We start from the raw sequence: 22,266 nt of genomic DNA on the forward strand, positions 1-22,266 counted from the left end.
CTTTGATTGTGAGTCATAGCTCTTGGCGCCAGCATAGTAGGAAAACAATACTGAAATAGTTCAGAATACTATTAACTCTGATACAGCTGAAATTATTTTAGTTTTTTTTAATTTGTGACATGATTTATAACACTGTGTTATTGTAATGCAATTACATGTTCCTGAAACATTGTTATGACAGGCAAAAAGGGTACCTTGAATGTTATCAGTCACAGTATAATGTCGAGAGTTTGGAAAATAGCCCATGTGTTTATACAATTATCCCTCATTTATCATTCGTTATGGTCTAGATCTTCTAATAGGAAGATGACCATTGAAGCAGTGTGGATTGAGATTGCGCATTGAGACCAGACAAAGTCCCAAAGCAGCTGTCTCTGTGGGAATTGCCCTCGAAATTGAAACTTCCAATACGTAATTATCCAATTTCTGGAACCCCCTGAAAAAGTCTCTAACTCCAAGTTTGAGACTTCAGAGAATTCATAATTACCCAGGAACAGTTAGAGGGATTAAAATCTGCCTGAAATCCTTTCTAACTGACTGCTCCCACCCTGGACACCAGACCCAACCTGACCCGCTAAACCCTCCTTAGAACTGACCACCTCCAATTGACAATACTCCCGAGTCCCAGCATCCCAACAGTAACCTCTGTGACTAAACTCCAACTCCCCAATCTAACCCTGACCTACACCCATCCCCAATCCTCCCTGACCCAACTCAACCCTCCACTGATTCTCACCATTCACTGCCTGTCCCCAGACAAGTCCCAATTTCCTGATTTACCCTAAGCCCTGACTCACTTGCCTGACACCCTACCTGACCCCAGCTAGCCAGGGTCAGGAACAGAAAACACCGGCCCTGGTGCTGCTCCAGGTCCTCACCCCGACCTCCTGCTCAGCAGGCCCATCCTCCCCAAAATGAAGACAGTGGGTCTGTCTCCTAATCTGAGCATAGAAACTCCTTCCCCTGACCTGAACGCAATGACATTGACCCCAAATCCAAGCACAGCAGATTCTTTCTAGAGCAGCATCCCTTGGTTATTGGGCCCTGATGTATACCCCGTCCCAGACCTTGCTGTTAGACAATGCTGTCTTCCAACTGACATCCTATCTTCCACCCATCTGGTACTGTACCCTAAGTCATATAGCACCCTCCCTCACACCAACCTGACTCTGTACCCCCTCATTCATGTGTATCTCACACATGTGTCTTCTCTCAGGAACTGTTATTTGAGGGGGGGTGGTCAAACCCCTCCGCTAACACCAGCCCCAATCTGTTATGGCAGGAGTAAAGGTTCCCTTCTAATAATTAAACCTGAAACGCCCAGAGAAGCTCACCTTGCCACTCATAATCTATTAAAATAGTAGTTAAATGAAAGAAATCCCCGATACTCACTTTATAAGCAACAAGTAACAATTTATTAATTTAACCCTAAAAGTGAACAAATTAATAGAACCACAAGCAAACTGAACAGTCTCCCTCGGCAACTCCTAACTATTCCCTAACTGAACAAAATTCTACTGGTATGCTATTCCAATAAACATCAGTCCCACTTATATAACCCAAGTAGTTCCTGAGAGAAGACACATGTGTGAGATACACATGAATGAGGGGGTACAGAGTCAGGTTGGTGTGAGGGAGGGTGCTATATGACTTAGGGTACAGTACCGGATGGGTGGAAGATAGGATGTCAGTTGGAAGACAGCATTGTCTAACAACAAGGTCTGGGACAGGGGTATACATCAGGGCCCAATAACCAGGGAATGCTGCTCCAGAAAGAATCTGCTGTGCTTGGATTATATAAGTAAAAAAAAAATTAAAACTTAGTCTCTCAAAGTTCACACAATGTGTATTCTGGAAAGCTTTGCCTTCTCCACTGTTTCTCCAGTTTTTCTTTTGCTGATCCTGCTGTCAGGGATGTTTTCTCTGTAATTTCTTCTGTGAGGACTCTTAGCTAGAAGTACTGTGGTACCTTTGATGGGGCATTTTTTTCAGAGAGCCTAATGATTTTGTGTGAGAGCCAGATTTATTTCTCAGATGGCGGATTTGCTTTCGATTCATATGGCAGTTGGCCTTCATCCCAATTTTCAAAAACCCCCTTCTTATGTACCCCCAATGACACATCAATTTTTTATAATATGATTGGTTTCAGGTTGTCAAACCATCAGTTTTAAATTCAGTTGGCTTTCAATCACTGAGTGCTTACTTTAAATTAATTGGCTGAGTCCAATGTGTTTCCAAAACATCAAAACAAGACTGGTGTTTTGCCTGCCAACTGTAAGGCCTTTTGATACACTTGTTTCAATTTGCAGCTCTCTGTACAGTACTTGCAAACTTCCAAGCTCGGACAAAGCACAGACCACGCACTGCTTTTCCCAACTATCATTTTTACAAGGAAATTCCAACTTTCTGCCTTACAATTACAACTTATGACTGTGGGATCTTGTTACTAGACAGTCCAGAAAAATTTCTGGGTATTTTCTTCTTAACTCCTCAGTTCCCTGGCTTTCCTTCGGCTTCTCCAATACAAGGGGTGTGACTTCCACTTTTGATCCTTCGTATCCAGGAACAAACTATATTCCTGGAATTGACACTCTTTCAGTCACTCCCACTCTCAGTTCCCAAGCCTTCATTGGACTTTCCAACTTGATCTTACACAGGGGAATGCTAAATCTTTTTATTTTTATTCCCCAAGTTACATTTCTTGGGTAACATTTCAGAAGGAGTGCAAATACTTTCATCTCTTACTATTAGAGACTGACCAGCTCCTGTATCTCTCAATATTTTAACTTCTTTACCTTCTCCCTCGGTTCTTCCTGAATAAACCTTACCCACAGAGGTGAAGTCTTTGTAGAGATTGAGCATGATCTCATGATCCAGCCGTAACTAAGCGGTGCACTCTCCTGCAGCTCCTCGACTTCCTTTGGGATTTCCTTCACTACCTCAACTGATCACACTGGTTTAGCATCTTTTACCACATCCTTTTTCTCAGTGCTTAAACCATCAGCACTGTAACTTTGTGTGTCCCACCTTATTACATTGAAAACACCTGAGGCCTTTCACCTCCTTTTCACCCTCTTGGGTTTCTTTTTTGACTTGTGGTAAACTATTCCGAGTGTGATCTATTTTTTGTTTTTCGTTGAAGGATCTCCCTTTTTGTCAATTTCTATCACTCACGAAATGAAATTGCTGTCGGAAGCTAAATTTTGATCTATGCTCTAATGCATATTCATCCGCCATCTCCGTAGCTCTTTTTGCTGTTTGAACTTTCTGTTCCTTAACATGAGTTATTATCATCTCTGGAAGTGAGTTTTTAAACTCCTCCAGCAGAATAATCTCTCTAAGATCCTCATATGTCTTTTCAATCTTTAATGCTCTCACCCATCTATCAAAGTCGCTCTGTTTAATTCTTTCAAACTCGACATACCTCTGACCTGGTTCCTTCTTTTATGTTTCTGAACCGTTGTCTATGTGCTTCTGGTACCAGTTCAGAAGCACTCAAAATAGCCTGTTTGATATCTTCATAATCTCTTAACATCTCATCTGACAGCGCTGCAAACACCTCATTAGCCCTGCCTACCAACTTGGTCTCCGTCCAATTCATCTGCCTAGCCAGTTTCTCAAAGGAAATGAAATGGCTTCTACATCTTTTTCATCGAATTTTGGTAATGTTTTGAAACATTTGTGTATATGTCGACCATGTCTTTGGCTATGATGGGTTTGCTAATCATCACTCCCATCCTCACTAAGCCTACCTTCTACCTTCATCTCCATCCTTGTAAATTGGCTTTCCTGTTTAATTTGCAACTTCTAAGTTCAAACTCTCTCTCTTTTTCTTTTTGCTCATCTAAGAACCTTCTTTCCTTTTCTTTATCTTCTAACTTGGCTCTTCTTTCCGTTTCCTGCTCTTCTGCCCTGGTTTTTCTTTCCTTTTCTTTTTCTTCGAACCCCAATTGCCTAATTTTCAATTTAATGTTTTCTGACTCCATTGCACTTGCCTGCTTCTCTGATATACCTAAGTGCTTGACCAACCCCATTACAATTTCAGCTTTCTTATTATCCCTAGTTAAACCCAATTCTAACCTGTTTGCTAATTCTAACAGTATATCCTTCCTCTGTCTTTCTAAACTTTCTTGGCAAATTTGAGAGGCACCTTCAAACCCCAGAACCTCTTTAGCAATGTTAAGAGCCGTTTCCCTCACTTTTAATTTAACCAATGACAAGTAACTGAAATTGAACAGATTTTTCTCGCTTAAGTTTTATTTGAAGATCTAGGATACTAATCCCCAAGTCTGTTTAAATCTGTCCAAATCCGTTGAATCCTGAACATGAACTGGCTGGATCCCGGACTTGTTCTGTCCAAATCCATCCAGATCCCGAACTTAAGCCCTGACTCACTTGCCTGAGACCGTACCTGACCCCAGCTAGCCAGGGTCAGGAACAGAAAACACTGGCCCTGCTGCTGTTCCAGGTCCTCACCCTCACCTCCTGCTCAGCAGGCCCGCACCCCGCAATGTGACACAGTTGGTCTGTCCCCTAATCCAAGCACAGAAACTCCTTCCCCTGACCTGAACACAGTGGCACTGACCCCAAACTCAAGCACAACTAACTGTCTCTAGAGCAGCATCCCCTGGTTATTGGGCCCTGATGTATTCCCCTATCCCAGACCTTGCTGTTGGACAATGCTGTCTTCCAACTGGCATCCTATCCCCCACCCACCTGGTACCCTACTCCTCACTCATGTAGCACCCCGCCTCACATCAACCTGACTCTGTACCCCCTCAGTTACCTCACACACGTATCTTCTCTCAGGAACTATCAAAGTGACTTGGGCCTCTAAACTGCAAAGTGTGGTACCTACTGGTGCAAGTGAATGTTTGGCTTCAGTGCCAATCCTCTCTGCTGCTGTTTGCATGAATTGTGGGGCTGGACTACACTGCTTTGACTGGGAAAGCAATGGCCCTGAATTTTATCCAACAAATCTCACCAAAGATAAGTGTGCAAGTCTTAGGCTAGCCTGGATTGGAATATGGTTTCGGATCCGAGTTGGAAGATTCGGGCCAATGTGTTCCTGAAACCTCAACATGCAAAATAAGATCTCTTTCCTGTTAGTAAGTATATAATTGATTATAATTCTGACTTGTAAATTTTCATTAAAAACCTATTTATTGCCTTGAACCTAAACATTCATTTTCTGTTTCCTGCTCGAAGCACTTATTCCCCTTTCTTCTTTACTTCCTGCTTGTCACTTCCTGTCATCTGCTTGCTGGCTCCCCCATTCCTCCTTAACTTACCACATATCTCTTCTGACCCACTCACTTGCTCCTGTTGCTCATTCGCCTTACTGATTCTCTTTTGCCTCCCACTTCCCCCTCCTGACCACATCACTCCCTCCCACTTGCTGACCCTCCCTCACATTCACAACACTTCTTTCTGGTCCCCTTTGCTGCTTCCTTCTTGCTCTTAAATCATTGTTGTGGAAAATGTTAGTGGATGAGACAGTGAGCAATGGGGAGCAAGGAGTTCAGAAGAGTAAAGCAACGAGGGTGGAAGAGTGAAGAGGAATGCAGGAGGAAACAAGGGATCAGAAAAGGGAGTGGCAAGCGGAAAGGAGTGAGGGTGTCAGGAGAGGCAATATACAAAATATCAGGTGCCATTACAGTGTGGTTTTTGGTTCACATGCTATGCCCATGGCATAATGAAAATGGAGGTCAAGGCTCACAGTATTTTTCGGGTAAACTCACTAATTTACAAACTGTATGAAACTGGAAATGCACGTACAAATCCTCTTTAAAGTAGGTGATATCTTGAATGGGACGTTTCAAGTCTTCAGCACATTCCAAAGTGTTTTGTAGCCAATCCATTACTTTCAAATACAGTCAATATTGTTTCATAGGCAGATATGTCAGTAAAGGGGAACATAGATCAATCACACAGAAATGGGATATAAAGCTAGTTAACTTGTTGGAGTTGTTGATTGAGAATTGTATTAGTTAGTAGGAGCCACTTGATGATGCTTGCATCTTAAGTATTTGATTATATTATTTGCCTCACAACTCTGATAGTTGTATTCAATGACTGTATTTCCGGTGTTTTTAGACTGTCCGTGGAGCCATGTTGGAGAGTTTAATTTTATTTATTTCAGAGTCTTTTCTCCACAATTTATACTTTATTGTTATGATAAATGAAAACCCTAAATGTTTTGAAATTGATATCCCTAAATACAAAAGTTTTGTATTTAATAAATAAATATATTCATATGACATATACACAAAAATGCATATTTTTGTCTATACAAGATATACAAAGATTTTTGTACATAGAAAAGAATACAGAAAATGTGGCAAATTGATTTTGGCACAACAAAGTTCTGGACAGATGGAAAATTGTGCGTCAAAATGTATTTGCAATTTCCCTCAGCTCCAGCTGCCTGTACATACAGTTCAAAACCTTCTGTTTTGTGCATGTGGCATTGTTACTGTCAGAGAAGAATGTTCAAGATAATACGCACCAGATGTTATGTCTTTACAGATAACTTCTGCCGTGTTGGTCTCTAAGGATTGTTGAGATGCTTGAGTAGGTGCTTTATCATTAATTAGCATCATGTATTTTCTATGCACATTTGTTTTTGGTCGATGCCACTGGTAGTTTGTTCCATCATTTCTGCAGCTTTCACATATCACTTTGATGATTCCCTAAAGGGTTTGTCTGATTTGGATGACGTCTTAACCCCTTCATAGTTGAACACTCTTGTAATTTGCTATTATTTTATACCACTGAACTCATACAAATGACATGGTCAAAATAAAGTCCATTGTGTTAACCTGGAAGAGTGGAATTAGAAAACTCCAGTGAGCAAAGAATTGACTCGTGCTTTTGTTTCTGATCAGTGTTCAAAGGCTCCTGTTAGAGTGTGTGTATGTGTTTCTGTGTGTTTACGCACATGTACAGAATTCAGCTCAACTCTGATGCCTCTAGAGAATACATAATCTGCTACTATAAATTAATTATATTTTCCATACACACCATGCATGTGCATTGTGATTAAATCCTGCCACAAAATGCAATGATATAATTCCCTGACTGTGAGCATGTGTGGCTCTGGTGACATCATGGCATTAAAACATGATCACAACGAAACCTGAGGGCACAAGTGTGGTTTTGTGACATTGTGACATTCAAATGGTATAACACCACCTCTGGAAATTTAAATTAATGTATGCAGTAGGTTCACCAGCACATTTAATGCATATGTGTATTTGAGTCACGCCAGCCATGTATGCACAAAAGAAATCTTTTGGTTGTGTTTTAATCAACATTTCTGAACATGTAATGATACATCTCCAGAGTAGTTGGGACTAGAATCCAGACTTCTTGTCCCAGAGTTAGGGTCATTACCACTTTGCCACAACACACTCCTAACTTGTTACCATATGCAATGCACTTACAATGTCAAGTGAGAGAAAATGTTGTATGCTGTGCAAATAATAATTTAACTAACCTGTCATTCCAGTAAATTTACATTAACAATCTGTGATGGAACTAGGACTAGGATCAGAATCTCTCGAGGCTGGAGATGTCAGACCTGGAGGAGGAAGGGGAATTTAATTAGGCAATATGTGATGGACCAGAACTCACCATCTTCCTGTCTTTGCCTGAATTACACTTCGGGTGGGAAGGCTCACATCCACCTTCCTGCTTCGTCAGTTGAGGCCTTTAATGACGACATAAGGGCTTCATCCACCAGCACTATCTGTATTATAGCTCCAGATGGGATTGGACTCAGCCTATATGACAGGTTAAACAGTGTGTGCAGACTGCCGTTTGGCAGGGGATCCATCAATCTGTGCTTGTTTGAGGGACTGGATCCAAGAAAGAGGAGTGCTCACTGAAAACCATCACTTTGCCCAGGCTTCCAAACCTGTTATCCCATGCCCCCAAACAAGAGCATAAATAACTTCCTTGTTTTATTTTGGTGAAATGAGTTCTCTCTTTCATTTTATATCTTTATTTTAAGTTGCAAACTTCTTTGTAAGTTGAAAGCACAATACATATTGATGAATGGTTAATGGTGTTTACTTCATCAGCTAATGTATATATGATTAGTTATGTGGTCCAGCATGAAGATTAGCATTAGGTACTATTGATTTTTTTAGTAGTGAAGACAGGTTACATAAATTTTTTGTTCCTCCAATCCACTATGGGATGGATTTTTAATTATTTTAGGGACTGATTGTTTCAATATCCAAGTCCATCCAACCATGTATGTCCATAATCAAAATGTATTTCCATTTTCCATTCAGCTTTCCAGAAAATGGGAATTTAGTTTGAATTTGGACAGGTTTTGCCTATGGCAAAGAATAGTTTTTTACCTAGGTCAATGCAGCATTGGACTTGCAACCTTTAAAACACATCCTTTTTCTATTCTTCAGCACCACCCCCCTACCCCACACTGAAATTCCAAATGCAAATTAAGACTGATTTCTACCTGTCATTTCCAATTGAACCAAATTGGACTTCTGTGGCAATTCATAGCTGCAGTGTGCACTGCCCTGCAGCAGGCAATCATTTCACATTAAGAGAGAGAACAATATTTTTGGATTGCTAACTAGGCAAAGGTTCCTTACTAAGTTCATTTTACCTTTTGAATAGGTGGAGGTAGCATGTGAGCAAGAGTAAAGATGATTGAAATTCCATTTTATTTATACTCTGACTTTGTCTTTGTAAATAGTTATGACAAAAACTAGTGGCAGATTTTAACTTTGGGAGAACCAACAGTCCACATGGCGTGACTGGAGTGCAAAGCCTAAGCCTTGCATCGAACCAGCAAGCTGGCAGTCCTAAACCTGTAAAAGGATGGGCAGGACATTCCCAGCTCTTGAATGGTACAGGCATTGATAAAAAATATGAAAACATGTGAGAAGAGCAAAGATCTGATTCTCGGTGTTGAGAAAAAATATCCAATTTCTTTCCTTCAGGTTTCAAGAGTGAATTCTGAATGTCACAAATAGGTGGTGACTACCTTATTTCCATGCATTCGTATCTAATTAGAAGCTAATCGTAGCTTATTTCTATGCAGCTCGCAATTTGGCCCTCACTCCTGAGAAACCAATGGGTGATAATTCCCAACTTCAAGGTTAGAACAGTTACTTGGCAATGCAGCTCGCCACCTGCTTCTCCATGACTCTATTCTAATTTTACCATGTTCTTGAATGATCCACATTCATCCACAAGAGTTGGCATTGAAGTTAGTTATCATGGCTAATCTTGGACCAACTCAGCTCTGGGGACTTCACTTTGGAGCTCAGAGATACCTTTGACTTACATACTTCTACCCGATTGTGTTGTATACAGGGATACACAGTCTTTAACAGAATCCCTGAAGTGTGGAAACAGGCCATTTTGCCCAACAAGTCTACACTGACACTCCAAAGAATATCCCACCCAGTCTCACTTCCTACCCCATTCCTAACCTACACATAAATAAAAAACAAAATAGGAAGGGTCACCGGACCTGAAACGTTAACTCTGTTTTCTCCTTCACAAATGCTGCTAGACCTGCTGAGCTTTTCCAGCATCTTTGTTTTTGTTCCTAACCTACACATCCCTGGACACTATGGGGCAATTTAGCATGGCCGACCGACCTCACCTGCAATCTTTGGACTGTGGGAGGAAACCAGAGCACCGGAGGAAAACCAATGCAGACACAGGGAAAAACATGCAAAGTCCACACAGACAGTCGCCCAAGGCTGGAATTGAACCTGGGTGCTGTGAGGCAGCAGTGCTGACCATTGAGCCACCGTGCCGCTCTCATGCATCCACACAGGATCCATCTTATGGCTCTTATCTGAATTTTCTAGTGCTAACTCACTTATTTGGAGGCTGCCATCCTCTATGGATTGCAAAACATTTTAGCTGGATGGCAGGATGGGTTAGTAGTTTTGGAGGATGAGATAGGTGAGAGTGAAGAGGTTTTATGCAGTAGTGAGTTTGGTAGCCCATGATTATTGGTGAGATTTGTGTGCAGTGGCAGAGTTAGAATGAGTGTGAGTTAGCAGAGAGAAGATGATGGAACTTAACCCTCTGAAGTGCAGAAGATCATGATCGTGGACTGCTGTGCTGTCTGTCTGACTGTGGAGACCACACTGGCCCAGACTGGTATTAGTGTCCAGGCTGGCTACATTTAGTGTCTTGAACTCCACTCTTGGTCCATCAGGTAGAGGATGGCTCTCCTCTCAGCCACCCCACCTCAAGGTATCTGCCTGGAAAGCAAGATGCCAGCTTCCCATTCTGAGGCATTTCTGTTTCCTAAGATAACAACATACAAAGTAGCTCCTGGCTTGCAGTATCTAAAATGCTGTGCAGCTGAGATTTAAATATGCTGCCAGGGAATTATAAACCAGAAGGTGCCAGCAGTGTCAGGAATTCCTGAAATTTAGGGCTAAACTTGATTTTAAAAATCAGCCAAGTGTCAGTTTTGGCAAGTTTCAAAGAGGGTCTCCTTCCTTGAACACTAGCGACTTTTCTAACACTGTCTTCCCAAATTTGAGTCATTACCAATGCACCACATCCCATTGGCGCCCTGCTTGTCACATTCTCCCACCTGCCTTGCCCTCCCTGATTCCCGGCACTTTAAAGCCGAGCTGTGCACTAGGTCAAGTGCTGACTCCTCGCAGCTGGCCTGAACTGTCCTGCACCAGACGTGTTGGATAGAGTGTATTTGACCCCGCTTTGCTGACAGAGGCTTGGAGATCCTGCTGAAGGGAAGGTGGTGTGGGTGCAGGTGGTGTGTGACCTGAGATGCTGATGACTGGTGGAAGTCTGTAGGAGCAAGTGACAACTTGGAATTGCCAAGTTACCATGCTAACTGTCATGTCGGGAATTATCATTATCTAGTTTCTATCCAGTGAGTGAGAGAATGGGAAACTGTACATCAGTGAACAGAGATAATATCATAAAGAGGAAGCGAATACAGGAAAATTGTCCTTTTGTTGCTCACTAGTGTGAGTCTCATCTCACTATTCAACACTGGTTGGAAAATTGAACTTGTTGCTCTTGACAGCAATTAGCTCTTTCCTGGACATTTCACGCAGTTGTCCAAATTTTCTCGCCAATACCCACATCATTCATAGGCTGGGAAGATTCCACCTTTAAATCTACAGTCAGAGAACTCTTTTAAAACGATACAGGGGTTCAGTAACTGTCATCATGGACTCATAACTTTACTAATCTCGTTTGATTTGGTAAAGTTAAATTGTGCCCTTTTTAAATCATTGACTTAAACAGCATTTAGATGACTTAGATAACTTTAAGAGGAAATGGCCACATGTTTGTTTTAAAAAAAAGGTAAACTACTGCATCAATTTACCAACATTTAATGTTCTGTGTAGACTGTCAGTTCAGATTAAACCTGGAAGCCAAAATTGTCTAGGTTTCATGTTGTCAAGGTAAGGAGCATTTGACATTCAGTTTGCACCCCTCCTACCCAATTTTTCATTCACATTACAGGTAGGCTTTTAATAAAACTGAAAATTGCTGTTTAAATTTGAGATATTCATGCCAGTATTATCCAAAAGGCAAAATGTCGACTTTGCAATTGCTTCCTCACTCCCATCTTTTTGTTCTCATATACGTGTCTTTAGTGAATCTGGTACTTTGAAGCCATTTTATCATGCAGCAGGAAACACTGTGATTTCAGCTAAGGGCACTGACTCTGTGGATGGAAAACTCGTGTAGAATACAAAAATCCTATTGTATAAAGCTGCATGAGGATCAACAGTCTAGTTGAGGTTGAAGAATGCTCCGCTGAAGATGTAGCTTGTTGATTTATTTACAGGGAACCCTTAATATCAGAGAAATGATTGGGACCAGAAGGATTAATATAGATCAAAAATCAATTTAAACACATGGATTACATTTGTAATGTGCTAGCCTCACTTCAAACAAATGAAATTTGAGATGTATTACTTTAAACTGGAGGGTATTTTCTCACTATGTTCAATCCTTGCTCATTTAAGTTTTGAACTTAGAAGAAAGGAAAATTGCGGGTGAGCCAAACATCTGTTGTACGCAATGTAAAAATAGGTTTGATGTTCTTGTGAATTAGGAGGAGTGGTAGACCATTCATCCCCTCAAGCCTGCTTTGCCACTCAAGTGAAACAAATCTGCATTCCCACTTACCCTGGATAACCCTTCACTCCTTTGCTGAACAAGAATCATCTATCTCTCCCCTAAAAAATATTCAAGGACACTGATACTACCATCTTTTCTGGAAGAGAGTTCCAAAGACTAAATACTGTCTAAGAGAAAAAAAAACTCACCACATCACCGTTTCAAATGCGCAACACCTCATTTTTAACGGTGCCCGTAGTTCTAAGTTTTTTCTGGTCAAAAACCTTCAGGATCTTGTATGTTTCAATTAAGTCACCTCTTAATCTTCAAATGTCCACAGATAGAAGACGAGCCTGTTCAACCTTTTCTCAAAGGACAACACACCATGCCCAAACCCCGCTTTTCACGGCCTCATCTGATGCTATTTTGATAACTTCTTCCAACCCATTAATCCTGTAGGATTATTGCATTCCTCTAAATCTGGCCTCTTGTTCAGGCCTCACCTATTTAACACTTATCTAGGCCAAATTTGAAACTGCTCCCCCCCATACTTTTCACCTCTATACTTTGCTCCATTATGATGCTGCATAAAACCTACCTCCTTGATCAACACTTACTCACCTTTCCTAATGTCTCCTCCATTGACCCAGTGCAGTTTTTGTTTGATCGGATTCCTGTGAAGGACGTCACACATGTTAAAATTTTGCAGGAGAAATCGGTGGTCACTTTATTCCATTTGACTTTAATGTTTTGCTGCGTCCCAGTACATTGCCCTAAATCAAGGTACTAACTTGCACTGGCCTACAGGACACATCGTGCCTATAGGCCAGTGCCAATGCTGTTGCAGATGATCATGCAAGAGTTGATTTATAGTAGTTCCCAGAGACAAATAAATCAAAGTTTACAGATCTGAGTGATCACACATTCAGGGAATTCTGCCTTCGGGGTAGTCCGTGTTGTATGACCTGCTAATTTGAAATTGGAGCACATTAGAAATTAAATAATGCTTGTTTCCAAACCATAAAATAAAACCTCGCCTTAAAATGTCATTGACAGCAGTAGTATAATAACATATTTATCCAATCACTGTACCCCCACTTCCACCTTTCAGCTTTTGGCTTTGGACTTAAACAGATGTAATGATGTAAAATTGCACCAATGTTTTCCTCAAGATAAAAGGGTGACAAAATAAACATAATTTTCATAAATAAGGTATAAATTTGTGGCATTATTATTTCCTCATTTGTTGCAACAAAACAATCCACTATGTGTCATCGTGAATATTGACTCTTCATTAATATTTACTCTTACAGAGAAAGAAACTTTTCTGGATCCCTTTGTATTGGGAAATTTACTTCCTGCCTCACTTGGAAGCTATTACAGATACTCCGGCTCCCTAACAACACCACCATGCAGTGAAACAGTAGAATGGATAGTCTTCAGCAGGCCTATCTCCATCTCCCTTGAGCAGGTATGTATTTATGTTAACATGGAAATGCATGAACCTGCGTTTACCTACAGTTTTCTAAAGTCATTATAGGAAGGATGTGGAAGCATTGGAAAGGGTGCAGAGGAGATTTACCAGGATGTTGCCTGGTATGGAGGGAAGGTCTTATGAGGAAAGGCTGAGGGTCTTGAGGCTGTTTTCGTTAGAGAGAAGAAGGTTAAGAGGTGACTTGATAGAGACATACAAGATCATCAGAGGATTAGATAGGGTGGACAGTGGGAGCCTTTTTCCTCGGATGGTGATGGCTAGCACGAGGGGACATAGCTTTAAATTGAGGGGTGATAGATATAGGACAGATGTCAGAGGTAGGTTCTTTACTCAGAGAGTAGTAAGGGCGTGGAATGCCCTGCCTGCAAAAATAGTAGACTCGCCCACTTTAAGGGCATTTAAATGGTCATTGGATAAACATATGGATGATAATGGAATAGTTTAGGTTAGATGGGCTTCAGATTGGTTTCACAGGTCGGCGCAACATCGAGGGCCGAAGGGCCTGTACTGCGCTGTAATGTTCTATGTTCTATGTCTCATTCATTTTAAAGAAAGAACGTGTTGCTTTTACAAAAAGACCATTGACTCCTTTGCAACAGATCTCACTACTGAATAGCTGTTGTAATGCAAACAGAGATGTGTGATTGAACAAATTTAAAGTGATAAGAAGGCTGGTGCATGTTGGCACTTTTACGTTTAGCACTTCAATTCATCTGCAGTATAGTTTTGTCCTTGAGAAGGTCAGCCATTTGATTGCATCATATTTTCTCATACAATAAATTAAACTGCTTTCTTAGAAATATGTCTTGTCCATCTTTTGCCAGACACTGCAATGTGCAATTGTTATATGATGATTGTGCGCATTAGAATTCAACATTTTTTACAAAGCATTTGATATTGAGATGTATTGACAAGGTGGCAGCAGATATATATTCTTTAGCAAAGGATATATTTATTGTCTTGATTTTTTTATTTCCATTGTTGAGTAGCATAGCTTTTCTGTGAGAGTATATGTCTAATCCTAAGAGCCTTCACAAAATAATCTTCGTTCCATCTCAGTGCCTAGAATATGAAGAAAGGCTGATTTTATATTAACTAATTAGCACTGTCATGTTGAGTCATGCATATATTTTCAAAGTGAGATTTAGCAATCAGTGCTGTCACAATGAAAAATTATTATTGATGAGTAAAAAGAAGTATCTCTATTCTTAAAAGTTAACTTCTTTATATATCATTACCATTAGGATAAAGTTGTTGTTGTCCCAGAGGGCAACAGGGCTGCCCTCTAAGTTTAACCTGAGGGTCATAATGCCTCAGGCAAACAGTGAGGTTATGAAGGCAGAACCTTCATGGTGACCTTCGCCAGTGCAGGTGTTGAACCCATGCTATTGGCATTACTCTGCATTGCAAACCAGCTGTCTAGCCACCAGAGCTAAGCAACCTTCTAATTAAGTAATTAAGGACTGAATCTTGTGTTTTTTTGACTCCATGTTGTCAAGCTTTTTTTACTGGAGGGTTGCTTTCCACAAGACCAAGAGGGTTTTCTCATCACATCATACCAAACTCACCTTATTAATTACCAACCCTATCCCTATGGCATCTCACATGTCCAATTTCCACCCCATCTTTTGCCATTTCCAGAATAACTCACTACCCAGTTGATACCCCAGAATTCATTGACATCTGTTGCACTGTCCTCCATCTTTAAAAGCCCACTGTGCAACTGGGCAAGCATTAGCTGTCCAGAGCTGCCTTACACAGGTGCTGGTATTTGCTCTGGACATGGAAGACAAGGTAAAATGGCACAGTGCTTTTCAGGCAGGGTCCTGGGGGTCCTGATCAATGGAGTGGTGTTGCACAGGCAGGGCTTCCTCTTGCCCCACCAGCAGCAGTGGAGGCCCCGACACCAGACCTTGCTAGCCTGATCCATGGTTTTCACCAGGGTTAAAGCAGTCTCAGCCATCTGGAACAATGCCCAACACTGCAGGAGAAAGATCATGCCTCTGACTGCATGAGTGCCTCTATCTTCTCTCCAATACTTCACACTCACTCTTTATCTGCTATTGTATCCACCTCTTACAAGGTTCATGATCTATCACTCTCAATATTGCCTGTAACATCTTCCCAAACTATCCTCACCCACTTCAGCCCCCGAAACCACTAACTTTGCATGCCCTCTGTGCTGTCTGCTCATCCATTCGGGATACCTTCCCACCTACACCAACAGTAACTGCTGTGCCACCCACTCTTGTCTTCCATAATTCCTGTATCTCACTTATTCCAATGAAGAAAACAGCCCACAATAAGAGCCCACAGAAAGCGTCAAGACAGATAGGGTTCTACCCAGTTTTCAACTTCTTACTCCGTATGAGGAGAAGATACTGACTCTGACCACACCAAGCTAGACATAGACTGATATCGGAGGGTGACCTTGAGCAAAAGCTTGCTGACAACAATGACAGATTTCCTGACTTTATGTCTGTGCCAAATGAAACAGCAAGACAGCAGCAACATGAGCGTGGTGTCTCTGGCTGAGGGGGCCAAGCAGAAAAGCCAAGGCAAGGCAATGCATGGGCAGGAATGAGTAGGGTCAATGTGAGTGAGCACCATTAGTAATGAGTGAAGAGACCAGCGATACAGTCTGGTCCAGTGCATGAGGTGGTGCATGCCCTGAGTGCACAGTGTCCCTGCCACAGCATTAAAGTGATAGCTGCCAGTGCTTGCAAACCATCTGGTTCAATCTGAAACAAGTTGTCCAGGCAACTTAGGGATAGAGTTGGTGATGAGGGAACAGAGTATGTGGTGGTTTCAGATTTGCTAAATATTTAATTGGTGGAAATTTCTGGTCATTCTGTGCTGGATGTAAGACAATTTCGATGTCTGACCATTTAAGAACAGCGAAAGGATCAAGAGATTTGGTGGTGAAGTAAAGATGGATTTATCAGTGGAAACAAATGTTTTCTCACAAGATGTTGCTGAGGGACAGCAGTAGATGAGAAATTGGTGTGGACTCAGAGATCAGATGAAATTGGAGTAGGAGTAGGCCATTCAACATATCGAACATGCTGCACTATTTACTGAGATCATTGCAGCTCCAATTGTGGCCATGACTCCATTTTTCTGCCTGATCCGCCAGAATCTTTGACTTCCCTGTCAATTAAAAACTTGTCCAACTCAACATTGAATATATTCGTAGTCAAATGTTGCAGATCCCTGTTAAAGAGAATTCCAAAGGTAAGGAACCTTGGGGAAAAAAAGCCTCCTCATCTGTGTCTTCAACGGGAGGTCTCTTACTTCTAGAATCTAGGTCTAGATTCCCTCCTCAACATCTAACCTGTCATGTTCTCTTACAATCCTGCTTGTTTCAAGAAGATCAACTCTCATTCATCTGACCAACGAGTTTTGATCCAAACTGCTTAATCTTTTTTCATAAGGGAATCCCTTTATCCCAGGAATCAGCATAGTGAATGTTCTTTGATCTTCATCCAATACAACTTTATCCCTCCTTAAGTGAGACGACCAAAACTTTACACAGTGCTCCAGAGTACGATCTCATCACTATCTTATATAGATAAAGGAAGTATTCCCTATTTTTAAACTCTAACCCCCTTGCAATAAAAAGTAATATTACACTTACTTTCCTAATTATTTTCTGCACCTGTGCACTAACTTTTTCATGTTTCATGAGCAAGGATGTCCTTTTTACCAAAGTATGCTGCAGTGTTTCTCCATTTAAATAATATGCTCCTTTTATGTTCTTTCTACCAAAGCTGATGCTTCTACATTTTTCCACATTCTTGTAATTGCTTCAAATGCAAATGCAAATGCTGCTTTTGTTTGTTTGCCTTTGAAAATAAACATGAACATTTTCAAATGTTTGAAGATTTTCCAGTATGTGATGGCCCCACCTTGAACATATTCGGCTATATTGAGAAGATATTCAACCACGCTGGCCATTAAGGAATAACTAATACTCCTTTGATCAAGTTTAAAGATGGTAACTAGTATGACATGGCTCTGAAATAGCAATACATTTATGAATGTTAACTTGTATTTGCAATGGAGTGTCAACTGTGCCACCTCTGTGACCCCATAAACATTTCTTTTTGGTTCTCATCCCGCCCGGTGTGTGCACGATGAAAGGCAACACCTGGCTGACAGAGCTTAACCTGGTGCATGGCTGGGCTTTAAAAATGGCACTAGCAGTGGCAAGTACCTCCCTTCTGGCAAAAGGGAATGTAGGACAAATGTATGACATAGAAGTGTAGTGCATTGTTATGGACCAGACCAGACCCCCCTCACAATAGTTTAAGAAGGTAGCCGAGACCATAACTTTTTCTTCTCAAAAGGTAGATGTGAAGTGCTAGTTCTAGATGTGGTGCAACTGGTCAAACCACTCGACATTAAGCAAAACACAATTTATTTAAATACAATAGTTAAAATACAAACAAAAGAAAGATGAATTTAGAAATAATTTACTTAACGGAACAATAGATAGAGTCCCTATTACTGATCAATTGTTCTGATATAGTAATATCCCATAAACACACCCCTTGACAAAAAGGTAAATTCAGACACAGATTCTCACAGGCAGGTTCCCAGTCCAGGAGGGGACAACATCAAGAGAGATTTCAGAGAAAGTCACAATTAGGAATCATTGACTGAAGCTTGTAACCTTTCTGGGACCCCAACAGCTTCCAACTGCTACAGCTAAAAAAAAACTAGAAAGCCTGATCTGGGAGAACTGGTCACTCCCCTTCCATTGTTACAACTATTGTTAAAAAAAACCTAAAGGCCTCTTAACCTATTGACTTAGGCTGGGTCCAGTAGATGTTTTATTGCCTCTACCTTTACAACCTCTCCTCAAAAAAAAACTAGGACAAAATAGCCTTTTTAAAGTGACAGCATTGTCACATGTGTAACTAATGACGTGAATTTTGGAGATTTAACATGAGAAATTTCACGAGGGCTGACAGAGAACATCCCTCCATGAAATTTATCAGCACTGACGTTGAACCAACTTCTGTTAAAATCCAATCTTCTGTTTCTTGTTGGCTTATCAATCCTCTACCTGTGCTAGTTTATCAGCCCTTACACATGAGCTATTATTTTGTGCATTGACCTTTCCTGTGGCACCTATCAAGTGCATTTTGGGAATCCAAATACACTACATTTACTGATTCCCCTACATCCATTACATTTACTTATTTCTTTTTATTCACCTTCATCTTCAAAGAACTCTAGTAAATTCATCAAACAGAACTTTTCTTCACAAAACCATGTTAATTCTGCTGATTGTATTATGATTTTCCAAATGTCCTGTCATCTCTCTTTCAGAATAAGTTTTAGTATTTTCTCAAGTATAGATCCTTTGGTGATACTACACGTAAGTACAGGAATGACAGGAGTAGCCGATAAACTAAATTAGATGAATGCACCTGTAAGATTGCAATTTTTAGTTTTAACTTCATATTGTAAGTTACTACGTCAACATTTTCATTCAGCATTTTCTTTTTCAGCTGGCTTTAACAACTAGATATAATGAAAAGATTTCATAAGTTTCTCTCCCAATTTTAACATTGGCTTATATATGAAAGCAGTTTGGATTCATTAACTGATTATGGCCAATGTCATGGGCAATTTGTATGGAAATATAAAATTGGACCATTGTCACAATGGATTAATAATGAGATTGGCAAAATGTACTGTTGAAACTTCAATTTTAATGTTTATCATAGCATGGCAGAATAGGAACTAAGGCAAGACAAGATCACGAGCATTGATTTTATGGGTAGTTTTGCCTCCTCTACACCACATCAGTTTTGGTATTAGAGTTTCCTAGCATTTTACACCCTAGATATTCCATTATGAATTACTTGTTTCCTAATCAGCATTAATTTCTTCTCATTTGATTGCTTTGTGCAGCTGGATGCCTTTTACTCCATATTTACCACTGAACAGCAAGACCACGTCAAATCAGTGGAGTACTTGAGGAACAACTTCCGACCACAACAGAAACTGAATGACAGGGTGGTTTACAAGTCTGCGGTCAAAGAGTCATGGAGCCAGGCAACTGAGAACCCTGGGGCTCTACACAATACAGAAGGTAGTTTTCTTATGCTGAGTTTTTTCATCAAGTTGCTACATTAGTTAAAACAATATACAGAATATAGAGTAATATTATTTATGAATTCAAAATCAGTATGACAGAGCAGCATGTTACCTTACTGAACCAGTTTCAGATTAATCTAATGCTTCAAGTTGAATATGACTCTTCAGAATCGAGTAAGATCTTCTGAAAAATTATTCTTCAAGATAAAATGGGTTTCATTTATGCCTGTTTTGAAACAGTTTAAAATTACTTCAAACCACTTTTGAGCATTCTTCCAAAGCCATCATATGCTGTGGAAGAGCTTTTTCCTAAAAGTAAGTTCTTTGTTCCCTGTTTTCATTTTTCATTGTCTTGATATTAAATTTCATATTCTTTTATGAGTGCTGCAGAAAATTTTATTAATTACAGACAGTGATTTGAAAGTATCGGTGTGCTTTGTGCTGAAATAAGCTGAGTGCGTTGAAGTGCTAAGTTTTATGTCAAGCCGAAAAAGGGCACTGCTTTCATTTTATAAAGTTTGTGTGGCAATTTTTTACAGTTTGTTTAAAATGACACGCCATGACATCAACCATAATTAAAAGCTCAAATAGCATTTTTACATGATGCAATTGTTACAAAAGGGGTGCACAATACAACTCTTAACCATAAGCCAACACACTTTTCAAGGTAGCACTATTTGAAACAGTTATTTAGCTGTTAAACTAGCAAAGTATTTTAGAAACTATTAACTACCACAGTAATTTTATCATGGTTGATTCAGGCATTTTGGTTTTGCTGTCAGCTAATGTTTAATACTGTAAAGTAATAGATTAATTCAGGCTCTACATTACAAGTTTTACTTAGCATAGGCATTGGTTCTTCAATTATCTCCACACATGTTAAAAGTGAAACCCTTTTTGGAGGGAAGAGGTTTTCATGACCTCAAACGAAATGGTTTATGCAATAGCAACATGATAAGGTCACTGAAATTAGTCTAGCATTGTCTTCAAAGAGAACAGCTAATTTAGCATGTTGTTAGGAACAGACATGGAATTTTCATGAAGGTAGCTATGAGGAAATACAGATAGTAAGTTGATTGATAACCGATGATGTAGTAAATGAGTATGGGAAGAATGCTTGGAAATTATGTTCACCATCAATCAGTGTTGGCTCACTTCCATTGTTTGTATCTGTGGATAATCTGGTTATAGGATTCACAATTTCAAAATTTGCTGATTACACAAAAGTAGAAGATTTGGCAAATATTTAGGAGAACTGATAAACTTCAGAAAGCTGTAGGTTAGTGAAATAGCAAATCTAATTTATTATGAATAAGTGTAAAGCACTGCATTTCACAGAAAAAAAAATGAAGGGTAGGATACATTTAATGGAAGTATACTGAAGATGTGGAGGAACAGAAGGAGCTACAGATTCAAACACACAATTCCCTAAATGTGTAACGGCAGTTCATTGTTTAAAATGGTTCCAGAATATTGGGCTTTGTGAATAGGTACATAGGGCATTACAGGAAAGAAATGATCATGAATTTGTACAAATACTGTTTCAGCCAAAATTAAATTGTGACAGGAACCTTTGCACAAACTATTATAGAAAGGACATTAAAAGGAAATAAGACATTTAATGTAAATTCACCAGAATGATAAGATGGATGGGAAGCAAGAGGACAACAGGACCTGAGATGCTCTGACTATTTCCACCTGTGCAGAGGATATGAAAAGCGAACTTAATAGAGCTATTTAGAATGCCTGATTTTGATAAAATGAGAAGGGAAAGACTGTTTTGCGACTGGTAAGTTCATCCGTGTGATCATCAATTTGAAATTCTTACTACTAGAAGTGAGGAGGATAATTCGGACAACATTTACCTGCATTGAGGATTGGTGGAGCATGGAATGATTTGGCAGAGGAAAAGGGTCATTAGAGGGACAGTCACATCTATTACAAGGAAGCAGAGGATAATACTTGGCAAAGAGATTAATTTCCAATTACTCTAGCAAGTAACAAATACGCCTAGTACCCTGTCTTTTGTGGAGTGGAACAAAGCAATGCTTTTTGTTCTTTATAAATTGTCACATGCTGTTCAGTGACAACTTACTGCCTTGTGCATCTGATATTGCTTAAAGGCTTCTATTGGCCCATTGATGACAGATCACCCAAACTTAGCAACTGGTAATCTGCAGTAGGGTCTTACAGACAGGCCACAAGATCAGTGCTGCTGGCCTGGCACCTAATTTCATGGCCCATCCATATCAGCCAGCAATTTCACCCCTGGGGAAGCTGGAAAATTCTACCTGCCACTTCTATATTTATCATTGGCACCAAATGGAAGAGGGCAGTCAATACTGTAGAAAATGGCAGCAGACTACAAGGAACCTTAAATAAACTTGCAGAATGAGCAGATAATATGTAAATTCATTTTAACACATTATTGTCAAATTAAAAAGACTTTAAAATGCAAGCCAAGCACTCAGGTTCGTTTCTAGAGGAATTGAAATGGTAAGTAGCAACATTTGACCACACTTGAAGAACCATGAATAATTTTGATTGCAACA

General features: G+C 40.1%; 1 protein-coding gene across 1 annotated transcript in view; it reads left to right on the plus strand.

The window, feature by feature from the left end:
* The window catches only part of LOC109912514 (receptor-type tyrosine-protein phosphatase gamma-like), a 767,972-nt gene that overhangs the window by 543,568 nt on the left and 202,138 nt on the right, over window positions 1–22,266 (plus strand). Inside the window, exons 7-8 of the mRNA XM_048606500.1 lie at window positions 13,422–13,579; window positions 19,529–19,709. Of these exons, the coding sequence (XP_048462457.1) occupies window positions 13,422–13,579; window positions 19,529–19,709 (339 nt within the window). The remainder of the gene's footprint in view (window positions 1–13,421; window positions 13,580–19,528; window positions 19,710–22,266) is intronic.

Source organism: Rhincodon typus, chromosome 16 (genome assembly GCF_021869965.1).
Source record: "Rhincodon typus isolate 14 chromosome 16, sRhiTyp1.1, whole genome shotgun sequence".
Lineage (NCBI taxonomy): Eukaryota > Metazoa > Chordata > Chondrichthyes > Orectolobiformes > Rhincodontidae > Rhincodon > Rhincodon typus.